The sequence below is a fragment of the Fringilla coelebs genome (genome assembly GCF_963513975.1).
Source record: "Fringilla coelebs genome assembly, chromosome: 21".
Lineage (NCBI taxonomy): Eukaryota > Metazoa > Chordata > Aves > Passeriformes > Fringillidae > Fringilla > Fringilla coelebs.
The window spans coordinates 7,567,450-7,580,719 of NC_140047.1; the positions used below are offsets into that span (position 1 = coordinate 7,567,450).

Below are 13,270 nucleotides of genomic sequence, written 5' to 3' on the forward strand. Positions count from 1 at the left end.
TTTTACAGTTCAAGGTCTGATGTCTGATGCTTCTTCCTTCTCTTCTAGGGTGACAACTTCAGGAGTAATGGAGGGCATGAAGAAAGTCAAGAAAGTGGTGAATGGTTCAGCAGAGCCTCAGGGCGAATGGGAAAGCACAGCATGATGGACTGGACTAAGGCAGCACTTTCAGAGAAACTTTTTTAATTTATTAATATTACTCTCAGTGGAAAGGGAGCAACTTGCCCTCCCCACCACTGAAACTGCAGAGTGGGGTGTGTCTAGGGAGAGCAAAGCAGTGCAGAAATATCAATATTTCTTTGATCATAAGAAAATGGGATCTCCTGGTACCTGCAAGGAGCGTGAAGCTTTCCTAGGGATTTTGGGTAGCTTTTTTTCCCCCCTTTCTGGATCGGTTCTTTATTCTGAATTGTTGTGTTCCTCAGAATGTGTAATACTAATGTGAAGAGGGATCTTCAGTGTGTATGTAAAGAATATATTTTATATAATGCTCATATATATGCACACACACACACACACTTGCTTTGTAACATGAATGCTGGGACTTGCAAAGCCTGTCAGAAGGTGGGAAAAGAAGATAAAGACATGTAAGTATTTTTTTTCTTTTTATAAACTCTCCTTTTGGCTTGGATGGAACATTGCAAAACAAATGGATGGGAACAACTGCAGTTATTTGAGAGACTGAAGGGTATTGGATCAGATGACTTCTGCCACTGCTCATGCAAGTGTGAAAGGTGATAAGTATCTTCTTGTCTTATCCCTGCAGGTGTCTACCTGAATGTGTCAGGTTTTCAGATGTGTTGCTATACAGGAAATGAGTGACTGTTCTCCATTAAAGCACTAAGCCCATAGTGCAATAAGTATTTATGTCCGTTGTCCCCTGTCCATGGAGTTGCTCTTGACTCACCCCCACCTGACAAGAAGTACACAAGAGGTGTAAGACTGATGCTTGCTTTTTAGGGGTCTGCCTAAATGTTTACTTTCAAGCTGTGACCCAGAGCACATTGGTTTGCTTCATAAAATATTTTCAAGGTGTTTCAAAAGTCACTCCTTTCTGGCACAGTATAAACAGTACCAGACTCTCCAGTGGAAATCTGTCTAGCCATTTTACTGCAGCATAAATCTCTGGTTCACAGTTACTATGAGTTACTGGGCCTCTCTGGATGGCTACTTGTACCTCTCTGGCTGTGTAGGATTAATGACATTGCTGTTTGAGGTGAGCTGAACTGGTCAAGGTAGTATTGCCACCAAAAATTGTAACTCCCAGTCCTATTTTTTTTTTTTTTTTGGTCAGGAGAGGAGGAGATTATGACCAGAACCTTGATGCAGGGAATATGGAATCCTTGACTGTTAGCTGCAGACTTGCAGTGGAGTCTTTACAGACACATTCCAAAATGCCACCTGTGTTTTCTCTGTAGTCCCTGGGGTTGTCAGTAGGGCAGTTGGTGTCCAGAGCTGTAGTAGTGAAAATGGGTGCTCATTTGGGGGAGGATGGAAGTGGCTCACTGGTGGAATGAGGATTAGGTTTAACAAAAATAAATCAGCTCTAAGTCACTGACCCACTGAAGCCTTAATATTCATGCAGAGACATTGACATGTGGTGCTGTGGAGCCAAGTGCTTCTGCCAGGGTGTCAGGGAGAGGCATCAGCAGAGCTCTGGATGTGCCAGCATTGCTTACAGACTCCTTCAGGAATTGGTTTTTTGGAGGGACTACATTTCTGATCACACCTGAGGAGAGGACTGTTAGCCTAAAGTTTATTTTATTCTTCAAGCTGAGAAGGAGGATTTCCTCCAGAATCTTGAACCACTTCCTCACTCCTGAGCAGGGATTGTGGAGCTCTTGGTGAGCTGTCTGTAGCAAGCCTTGCTGTTTGAGGAGCAGCATCCCTTTCCCCCATTGCCACTTCTTTTCCCAGGTGGTGGTTCTATGCACCATGGGGATGGTAGAAATAAATCTACCTGCTTTGATACCTGGAACTGCTTTCACTTCAGATAAAGCACAAGAAGAAGAGCATTTGTGTCTGGCTGCAGAATCCTCTTCTGTTTTCCTCCTCAGCTGTAACTTCACAGTAACCACAGCAGTGATGGTTCCACTTTGCTGTCATTGCCTCGCAGTTTTAGTGAGAAGAGATCCTGTACCACTGGAAAGGCTCTTTGGTGACCTATGGGCCTTCAGGCCTTCTGGAGGAAGAAATCTACATATTTAGCCTGAAGTGTGAGAAACTGGACCACAAACACAGGCAGTCCCAGCTCTTCCATTTAAATGCAATACCTGGAAAATTCATCCTCTGCAGTTACTCTGTTCCTTGTCACTCCCTGCATCTAAAGGGCTGCTCAAACAGGCTGTAAAGCTTGTTTAGAGAAGCCCACTGAAGACTTGAAGTGTGTTGGCACTGAGGTATGTAAGGGATAAGGATGTGCTGTCAGGAACAAAGTGCATCTGGACAATGCTATTCTAGAGCCTGTTAATCCTTTTGTGAATGAGATGTGAAATTGTCAGACATGGCATTTCACCCAGAACCACGAGGGCTGTGCTGTGATCCCAGGGAATGCTGAGCTGCTTCCAAACAGCTGCCTATTCCATACCTCAGCATCAGTGGAGCTGACAATTTGGCAAGTGCTGTTACCTTAGTCTCAGGTTTCTTTTTTTTTTTTTTTTTATAAAGTTGCATATGGTGTAGGTTTATCTGCCAAGTCCCTGGCTCACCAGTCAAAGGCCAAAAAAATGGGTCATTTCTTTTTGTCTTGGCATGAAAGGCCACACCAGTATTCTGGAAGTCATTTTTTATAAGAGTTTTTTCCAAGTTCAGCCCTGAGCTTCAGCTGTCAGCTCCACAACCAGCTTCTGCTGGTGTTTTACACAGGATGCCAAGCAGCAGGAAATGGTCAGACCTGAGCATTAGGATAGAAAATCAGTCATGGACAAGTCAAAACCCAAAAGATTCTTATTGTGGCCATTTCCAAAATGAATTTTCTCAGGTGCAGTTCCTTGGATCAGGACAGAAAGTCTGTCTTGATGGATATGATGGATGGGATGGCAGCTGGGAAGTTGGAGAGGGGAGGGGATGGCTGCAGTTGTGCTTCTCTCCAGCACAGCAAGTGCTGCACTGCAAAACATCAAAGGCAGGATTACTCCCTCCCCTCCTTCCCAGGCAAACCCAGAGCTGCATGACTGGCATTGCATGACTCCAGGGCCAGTGGAGTGTGCAGCAGCTCAGAGCTCTCCAGGCAGGATAATCAGTGCTTGCCTTTCACGTGCTGATGGCTCCTTATCTGGTAGAAAGCTCTGCCTCTCACAGGGAGGGAAGAGAGGAGCTGTTGTGGATTACAGATCGTTTAGGAATGTGCAGCTTTGCTTCCCTGTCGCTGCTTTTACTGGAGTGAGGAGCTGGAGCAATCACCAGCAGTACCCAGCAGAGAGTGTCAGGAGTCCTGGAACAGCAGGTCTGCTGCAATGGGAATAAATGGTTTGAAAGCTTTCCCATATGCTGCTGCAGCCCAGCACTCAGTCCCCTCTGCAGACAAAAATGAGATTGGTTCAGTGTTCACTTGCAATGCAGGTTATGCCCCAATAAATCCCTGTGGATGCTGACATGCACATGGCACTGCTGCTCTCCTCCCTCCCATAGCTGCTCAGCAGGCTGTCTTCCAGAGGAAGCCTCCTTGCAGTGCAACTGCCAGCCTCTTGCATTCTTCGGGCTGGAAAATGTTTTCCTTGATGGCTCATCAAGAGACATGCTAAAAGAAAGCAAGACATAATGGGGTCATGTGGAACAGAGCTGCTGCCTGCTCGGAGTGGAGCACTTGGAGTTGAAGAACACATGCTGTCCTATTAAGATGCTCTTTTATGTTGTCGTGTTGTGATGTGTGCAGTGCATTGTTCAGTGTTTCCCTCCAGCTCAGCGCCCTGTTCCTGGATTTCCATGCTGGCATGCCCTGGGAGAGCATGTTGTAAAAATTTGCTGCATTGCAGCATTTTGTCTGGAGCTGGTAGTGTGGAAGATGTATTTTTTCTAAGCTGAGTGGACTCTCTCTGGCACGAGTGTGCATCCACCATGTGTCCTTGAGCACTGTAGCATTCCTTCTGGCCCTGAAAGGCCGTGTCCTCATCACTCCACTGTGCACATCTGGTGCAAGTCCTGTAGAAGATTTTTAGTGTTAAGTCTTTTTTCCTTACTGTTTGTTCCTCTTAGAGAAAAACAGTTGAGCCACTGACAATCAAATTGATGAGAAGGGAGGGGATTTTGTTGTTTGTTTGAAAACTGCCCAATTTGAGCAAATACTGGGTACTGTAGGCTCTACTGAGCTCTGAGAACTGGAGTTCTCTAGCTATTAAGGAGAGGGAAGGAAATCTTTCTTCCTTTAGCCTACTTGGTTTGTCTCCTTCAATTTGACCTGTCATGCTAGCTAACAGATTGCTGTCACTTTAAAGAAGATGTTTTATAGCTCCTGTGTTATGATCTCTGCTTCACTCGTAGAGCACATCCCCATTTTTCACCTGTGTACAAAGAGTGAGGAGCTGTGGTCTGCAGGAGTGGGAGGTGCAGTGAGGTTTGAGGGACTCACACTGAAACTGTGACCTTGTGTGTAGTGTCAGTAGCCTCAATGTTTCATGAAAGCTGAGGTGGTGCTGCCCAGAGACACTTGACCAATATTTCTCTGTGTTCCCTGGGGCTGATATGCTGTAAAATGTTGTTCTAAATTGAATTAATTTGGCTTCTTTTTTGTAGCTGCTGATTGATCACTTTTCCTTGGCAATACTGGGAAGCTGTGCATTTTCCCTTTGTAGTGTCTTGTCTGGATATAGCAATGATCCAGTGAGAACTGCACATGGTCTGTGCTCCCAAGTGGCTGGAACAGGATGTAGGAAAATACCAGTACTCAGGTGTTGAGTGGTGTAGGAAGAAAGTGGCTGAGAAAAGAGTCACTGCTTTTAGGCTGACTGGCTCAAGAACCCATTTATGTTTTGACTGCAGCAATCCTCTAGAAAGGACAATTCTAAATAAATATTTCCCTGTGGGATTTCACTTAGTGTTCTGCTCTCTGTGTACTAAAGTAGAGTCCGACCTCCACATCATCAGAAGCAATTCATCCTGCAGCCAGTGGAGCTGGTACCTGCTCTGTTAAAGCAGAGTATGGGTCTAAATAGCTTCCCTTGCCCTTTAGGAACTATTAATAATTAATTCTAGATCCTCTTGTGTCATTAAGCAGCTTTAGGGCACCTTGTACAATGTAGCTTTGAATTCATTCAGTAAATGACCTCCAGAAGAACAAAAAAAGACTTTTCTCTGTACAGCAAGGTCCAGTTCTTGGGGTTTTGGTGACCTGTAAATATCTTATTCTTCAATTCCTGTTCAGATGTAAAAATGAATTTTTTTTCAGTATTTTTTTAAACTTTATTAAAAGAACAGCAAACAGTATTTGAAGAGAAGCAAGGTAGAGACAAGTCAGGACAGTCTGTGTAACTTGGTTTCCCTGCTGTGATGCAAATGTGTAAAATAAAGATTGACCAGAAAGAAGTTTTTAACGCATCTCATTTTCTCCTTCTGAACTGCCAGCAGCCAAGCTGACCCATTGTTCCCAAAGTCTGCATTTCCCTCTGCTCAACTTCTGTTTCCAGCCATCAACATCTGCATCATGGATTCAGGGCCAAATCACAAAACTTGTGTGGAAAACTTCTGTTGAAGGGAAAAGCTTTTCCTGTCAGTGACCCAGTGAGGTTCACTGAGGTGCCTTTTCTTGAGCTCCAGGTACTGGAGCTGTGCTTGTGTGTGCCCAGCTGCTCTTTTAGTTTTGCAAGCTGAACTTAGGCAGTGTTTGTGGACTGAGTCTTGAACAAAAGTGTTTCTCCCAGCCCTGTGTCTCCTGCAGTCTCAGGCAGGCAGGAATTCAGGAGCATCTGGGCTTGGTGCTGCTCCCCAGCCCTGTGGTCTGTGTGTTCTCTGCTGTCAGCTTGCCAGGCAAGGGCAGACAAGGAGCTGATGCTCTGGACCTTGGTGCCCAGATACACATGAAGGATAGAATGTTACTTTTAAAGTAATATCTCTGGTGGATCTGGCCACACTATCTCAGAGGGGCAAGTCCTTGACCTATATTAAGTTAGACTGATGGTGATTTGGGACATCTGTAGTTGTGTTCTTCCTGAGGTGTTGGGGTCTAACCTTGCATTTCAGTCCTGCAGGCTGGTTGGGTTGGCAGGCATGAGGAGGGCACAGCATTCCTGTGAAGTGTTCTTCCTGATAATCCCCCATCCCTCAAAAGCATACATCCTTCAGCACAAAATTCCAGTGTTCAGGATGTTTCTTACAGTTCAGCCTGTGGTTCTTATCCTACCACTGAGGGATAATGCCAGAAATAGCCTCTCTTCTCTACCCTGCACCTCCCAAGCAGCCACTCCTGCATTGCCTCAAGCCTCTGGGTGGGTGGTGTTTTACCAGGGAGCTAAATTATAAAAAGGACTTGGAATTTGGATTTCCTAATACCTCACTGTAGGTTAGAACAAACTTTCCTGATGCAGGTGCTCCCTGGTTGTTGCACTGGAGTGGCCTAAATCTCTTCAATGCAGGTTTCTCCAAACTGAACATGCTCTGCATATTCTGTCTGTTGTGTATTTGGCCTTAAAAGATTCCCCCATGGAATTCCCTGATGGCAGCAGCTGAGACTCATCCCCTGAGTTGCCTGCACTCAGCCAATAAGGAAAGGTGAAATGTTAAGGGTGGGGTGGGTAAGGTGGGACTGAATTGTGGGAACACTCACTTGAGAAGGAGACCAAATGAAATTATCTGTGGAAAAATTGATTCCTGACCATTTCCTCCAAGGAGACACAAAGAAGAGCTCCCAGTATTTGAAGTCTATTGCAAGCAGAGGTCATCTGGCAGACTTACACAGGGAGCAGAAGAAACAAAACCACAGCTAACAAAACTTTCCTCAGCATTCTGTGTTTGGATGTAATTTTGTAGGTGTTTTCCTGCCCAGGGGAGGTAAATTGTTCCACCTGCACTAAGGTTTTTCTTCCAGTGTCTGACATTCCTGGCTGTCTGATCATTTGCAGCTCCTCATTGCAGTCCTGGCTGCCTGCTGTTGATGCTTTTGCTGGAGCAAGGTTATCTTCATGACTGCAAAGAGCTGCCTTCTCCTTAAATCTGCTTTTGCCTTCCTTTGCCTTCTGACTGACAGGCTCTAATGAGGGGAGAGCATTGTAGTGCCCTGTATAGTGAGTGGTCAATAAAAACCAAATTGCTTTGTACAGCAGAGGTAATAACACAGCTTGTTATTGGCACAGCTGATCCTGATATTGGGGCCCTTGGTAAGGAGACAAAGGCTTTCTTCTGTCTTAAGTAGTAAAAAGTGCATATCATCCATTTCTTTTCTCCCCTCTCATCCATGGAAAATGGTTATTGGGGGTGACACTGCTTTGTTGTGGGATATTTTCTGTGGGGTGGCTGAGACACAATACCTGAGATGGCTCTTGTATTCCTGAAAAAAAAATAAACAGGCATGTGAGGTGAGCTTGTTACAGGGGTAGCAGGTGGGATGGGTGAGGATTGAAATGGAAGAGGCAGCATGAAATTCCTTTTACTGCTCCCTCTTGGGATGATTGTGCTGAGCTTGGCAAGAGCATCCTTGATGAAAGGAGCAGTTAAAACGTGGGTTACCTGTAAGTGTAGTAATAAATTTGGGGAGTTTTAGTCCCTGAGGACATTGCTCTGGGGTGCAGATCTTCTGTATGCCTCAGTCCTGAGTCATCTGGGTAAGGTGTCACATTATCCCCCAATAACCCATTGCCAGCTTCTCCCTGAAATTGCACCCACTGCTTACCTGCAGGTGTGGAAGAGTCCCTGTCAGTGCTCCAGCTGCTTCTTCCCTGAACTGCTCAGGATCTTTGTTCTGCAGGAGCTCTGTGAAGCTGGAAGGAGTCCTCCACCCAGCACAGCTGTGAAGGTATTGATCTGCCTCTCCTGGGAGAAGCCAAACTTGTTCATGTTGGGCTAGATCTCATACCAGGAGGCAGTAGCCAAATTGGAGGGGCTACAAAGAACAGCTGCAGTGCCTGAAAGGAATTGGGCAATGGCAGAAGATTACAAGAATTAAAGCTGTAAGCCTGACTAAGTGATGATTAAAGAAAGCCAAGAAGATGTAGCTCAGTACAAAATGGCTGCATGGGGGTAACCCACAGAAATGGGTTTGGAATTAGTGTGGCTGAAGGCTGGGCTGTGGAGGAAAACAAGATGTTAGGAGAAGCCTTTTGCCAATGAGTTTGGCTGCAAACAATCTCCCTGGAGAAATGGAGGCAGTTCTGTGTTGTTTTAGATAATCAACACTAGGCTGGACAAATCATTGCTAAATACACTGCAGGGAATGACCCCTTGTCAGCTGTGAGCTGGATGAAATGCCTGGCTCAGCCAATTTCCATTTGCTTATCTCAGTGGGAAATATATTGCGTGCATAATTCCTGGTTTGGGGGGGTCATTTCAGTTTTACTGTTAAACCTCACAGATGCCTTGAGTGAGCCTGGTTGCTCCATAGGAGGAACACGTTGAAATGAAGCTGGTTGGTGTTTGCCCTAATCTGTATTCTGAGGCAGTCAGGGTTTTAACTGTTGCTGCAAAATCTGAGTGGAAATATCTGCTGGGATTTACCAAGACACAATGCCTGAGTGTTGCCATGAATCAGAGCAGCCTTATGGGAGGCAACAATTCAAACTCTTAAACAGCAACAAAATTTGAAGAATAGGTACAGGTTGATCAGCTTGATTTTTTTTGTGTGTTTGAATGTTTTGGGGGATTGTTGTGGTTTGGTTTGGTTTTAACGATTGCAGGGTAGGATTTGGGTGGGCAGACATCACTGCTGACTGCACAGTTTGCTTACAAAGCTTGCTCAACAGACTTGTGTCTTGTGTTAAAACCAGAGCAGGTCAGTACCAGCTGCCCCAGCCTCCAGATGGCCTCAGCAGACAGACCCTGGGCACTGAGGGGCTGATGAGCCAATGTAGGATTCATGAGTAATCAAAAGGCTGATTTCTGTCTGGTTTGTGGTGTGAAGCCCACCACCACAGCATTCCCTGTGCCCTCTGCAGGCTCAGAGCTCAGCATGGAACAGACACTGAGCTGCCTTTGGAGCAAACATCTGGGCAGGATCACAGAAGAGCTGGAAGCCACGTGACTTCTCTTTATTTTGAAGGTTCTTATAAATATGTATATTTTCTAAAAGCTCTGTTCTGCTCCAAACCTCTTTCAGATTTAAGGACGCTTCTGTCACAGATGTGGGGTTTGTTATTAAAACCCCCTGCTGAAGCTTGGCAGCAGAGCTGGTGAGCAGTGCTTAAGTCACCTGCAGTGGGTGGAGAGCAATGTGGAGAACAGCTCCTCCAACCCCTTTTCCAGCCCTGAGGGTGCCGGTGGGTGCTGCCGGGAGTGTTTGCTGCAAAATGCTACTGCTGCCTCTGTGACTGAGATCTTATCTCCCCCAGACAAAGTGCACCGCACTCCTCGGTTGTCCTTACAAGGAGCCTTTTTTTTTCAGTCTGTCTGGAATCAAGCTCAAGGTGGCTGGGCTGAGCTCTGCAGGACGAGGACGGCAGGAGCAGAACAAGGGTGATTTCCCACTTGCCAACCGGGATTTGTGATGTGCCACGAAGGAAGATCGAAGGAAGATCCACAAAACCTCCTCCTGCTTGGCTTTGTCTCAGCCCAGGGCTGCCTGCAAACTGCAGGCACCAGGAGAACAGCTGATGAGTTCACCACAGCCACCCTTCCCGGGTTCCTACATTAGCATAACAATTACAGCCCCAGAGGCTGTAAAGAGAATACAGGCTTTAAAAAATAAACTAGAATTTAACAGAGAAATTAATAGCGTAGCAAATTGTAAGGCTGAGCGTGCCGGCTGCGTGTCAGTCTTGAGTGACAGCTGTACGTGCAGCCCTGGCACACTTTGATTTCCAGACCTTCCGCTGCATTTGGCCATCATTTCAATATCTACACTTCCATTTCCTGGGGAAAGAGCCTACAGGGAATCATTCCTGCTGCTGCTTTCCCCAAAAACCTGGCGTGTTTTGTGTCTGTTGCGTTTCTCTGCAGCCATGTGATGTATGGGCATTAAAATGCTGTGCCATAGAAATTAATTTATGGCAGAGATAGCCATTAGAGCTGCTGTAGTCCAAGTCTTGGAGTGTTTTGGGTTATCTTGATTTTTGAGGGCTTTCTTATTTAGTCATATATAGCTCAGCTATCAAAGCAGTTGGTAAATGCCAGCACTGGGTGCTTGCTGTGACCTGCAGTGATACCAGGGGCGAAGCAAGAGCAGCTCACTCGCATCTTGTCAAGCATGAAACAGCTTCAGGAACACCCTGGTTGGTGAGCTGGAAGCTGTGGAGTCCCGTGGAACGCTGCTCGCAGCCTTGAGATCATCCTGTGTAACATGGCTGTAATCCGAGATGCGGGTGATGCCTGGGCAGCCCAGGGTGTCCCCAGGACGAGCTGATGCATTCCTGTGCTTGCGGTGGTTGCACCAGGATGTTGAACTCACTCTACTGGCATTTTTTTTGTTCAAACCCTCTGGAAAAGCAGCTATTTTGGTGGCTCTCTGTGCCAGCGGTGACCATGGCTTGTCTGGGGGAGCAGCCAACACTGATGCCAATAATTCCTTTGGCTCTTTTTCTGACTGAGTCAGATCACTCAAGCATTAACCTTAAAATAGCAACTATTTTTGTAGTTGATATAATTAATCTCCTCTGTGTGTATGTTCCTTCCCTGTTCCAGGCTCTGATGCTTCACCACTCCCCTGCTGACCCACTCCTGCTTTGGCACAAGAAAACTCTGAGCAAAACTTGGCTTTTCCACAAAAAAAGCACGAACTACAGGCTGTGTGTGCTCTGCTCCGTGAGTTCACTGCCAGGCTGGTGTCTCCAGTCACAGATTCCTCGCTCATGTGGTCTGTTGGTTTTGGAGCATCTTCTCGATCCTTTTTTGGGTGGGTGGATGTGGAAGGGGGATGTTCACAAGCTGCCAGGTCTGGGGGTGACACTGGCCACAAAGACAGCTGTGATGGATGGGTGGGTGGATGTGTGGGTTTCGTGATGCAGTAGGAAAAAGCGGTTTGGAGAAGCCTGAAGGCTGAACGGACCCTGTGAGGCGCCTCGTCCAGCCCTGGGAAGGGGAGGAGCGAGGAAGGGGATGGGATGGGCTAACCGGGGTCCATCCCCTGCCTCTCTTCTCCCTTTCCTGGGGCAGCCCCTGCGTCAAAGCACATCCATGAGTGCAAGCGTGCCATGCTGGATACTACCCCATCCCCAACATCCCACCCCACGAACAGCTCCAGCCGTGCCAAGGTGGGGTTCAGTGGGTGCTGTGCTCGGGCTGTGTGACACCAATGATTTTTTAGGTCTGAGCACATGAATGAGGAAGATGAAGAGGGAAAGAAAAGACCATCTGTGATGAAGCACAGAGTGAGCACACGAGATCAGGACAGTCTGCACCTCGCTGCTTGCATGCAGTGCTATTCCCACGAGGCAGCTGCAATCCTGGCAATTAAATCAGGAAGGATGCGTTGGGGAGAACCCCCGTGATGGCGTCTGAGGATGCTGATTAAATGTGCACAGCCTGGTGAGCCCACGTGGAACAAACTGCTGCGTGGCTGAGCCTGACAGACTTGCTATGTCCTGGGCAAAAAGAACTCCGGGGTTTTATTAAACACTTTCAAGCAGATACCCGAGGAAGGAAAAGCTTTCTGCAGACACACACTCGGCTGTGCAGCCCACACAGCTCCCAGCTTTCACAGTCAGAACGTGCAGCATCGGATCCATCCCAGCCTCCAGCAGTGGCATGGCAGGAGCTGTAAAGCTTCCCTTGGAGCAGGAACCCGCTCTGACCACGGCAGCAACAGCAAATATTGCCCAGGGAATGCTCATTTCCATGGCTGCACTGTGAGGATCAGACAGCGGAAGCCCTGCAAGCACACGCTGCTTAATCAAAAAGCCAGCCCGGGTCAGGGCTGGCTCTGAGCTTGTCCTGCAGTTGCTGGTGGTGGGAGATGCGAGCAGTGCCTGAGGTCTGTCTTGGAAGAGAAAACCAGGGGGATTTAGAAAGTAAAACTACTCTCAAGGACTGGCCTGCAGAGGATTTTCCTCTGAGCAAACAGCCCAGCTCCTTCCCGGGCACACTGACCACACTCAGCTGGGCACAATTGTTTTGTGTGCCAGTTGCTGTTCAGATGTCTATCCTGTCGGCCCCAGGAGTTTTTCCAGGCCTGGGCTGTGTTTCTCTGCCTGTAGAAATGTCACTTCATTCTAGAAAATGTCACTAGGGTTGTTATTTAAACAGTAATAGGGTTAAAGCTAATAATTGGGGAGTGAAAGTGACTGGCTTGCATAGTTTCCAGTTACTTTTCTCCTCTCGTCTGTGTGATTTGAGTTCTCTCCTCAGCGTTTCATGTGATGGAGGCAGGGTAGAGTTTTAAATAGAATTAAATCCTTTCAACATCAGTTTTGCAGCAGCAGAGAAGCCTGTGCTAGAATGCCTGTGCTGTGCAGGGAAGGTTTGGGACCTCACTGGACCCCCAGCTGGGCACTGACAGGTCATGCTCTGCACACAAAAGGACACCCCTGCTGCGATGTGGTTACAGCCCACAGAGCACAGATGAAGGGAAGCGCTGCAAAAATCGGAGTTTTGCTGATGGGCAGCAAAGAAGGGGCTACACAGGATGTTTTTGCAGCACATTTGGGGACTAGGCTGGAATCTGCTGAGGCCTGTTGGAGTCGCAGGCAGGCCTTTGTCCCTAAAAGCCACGCAAATGCTGGAAGCAACTGGGAGGGATGCTGGAGGGGAGACACAGCCTCACAGAGCTCTGGCTGCCACGTGCTGCCAGTCCCCTGTGCTCAGGGCCATCCCTCCAGCTCATCCCCCAGGCTGTGCTGCTGCTGGGACATGGTGATGGTGTTTTTATCCTCTTCTGCCTTAATGAGCTCGTTTGTGTGAGGCTGGGTAATGGAGGACAAGGCATTTCAGAAACATCCACTTGGGGAATGTATCCCTGGAGAAGTGAGTGTCAGGACACGTTTGGCTGGTTAAAAACAATAAAGGTGCAAAGAGCAGTGCTGTGTCAGCTGTGCTCCTCTGTGTCCTCTGCAAACACCCCGTGTGTGTTGTGTTGGGCTCTCCACAGCTCCACAGACAGGTTTGGCTGTATCCAGGCACAGATTTTTCCCCTCTTTGGCTGCTACCACGGGAGTCCAGGCATGCCCAGGCAGCTCCAGCAAGGCCCTCATTGCAACAC

General features: G+C 47.4%; 1 protein-coding gene across 1 annotated transcript in view; it reads left to right on the forward strand.

Moving 5' to 3' along the window:
* Positions 1–474, forward strand: part of GPR107 (G protein-coupled receptor 107) — a gene marked incomplete at its 3' end in the record, with an annotated part of 32,808 nt that extends 32,334 nt beyond the window's left edge. Inside the window, exon 19 of the mRNA XM_084219834.1 lies at positions 49–474. Coding sequence (XP_084075960.1) covers positions 49–145 — 97 coding nt within the window. The remainder of the gene's footprint in view (positions 1–48) is intronic.
* Between the last annotated feature and the right edge of the window lie 12,796 nt (positions 475–13,270).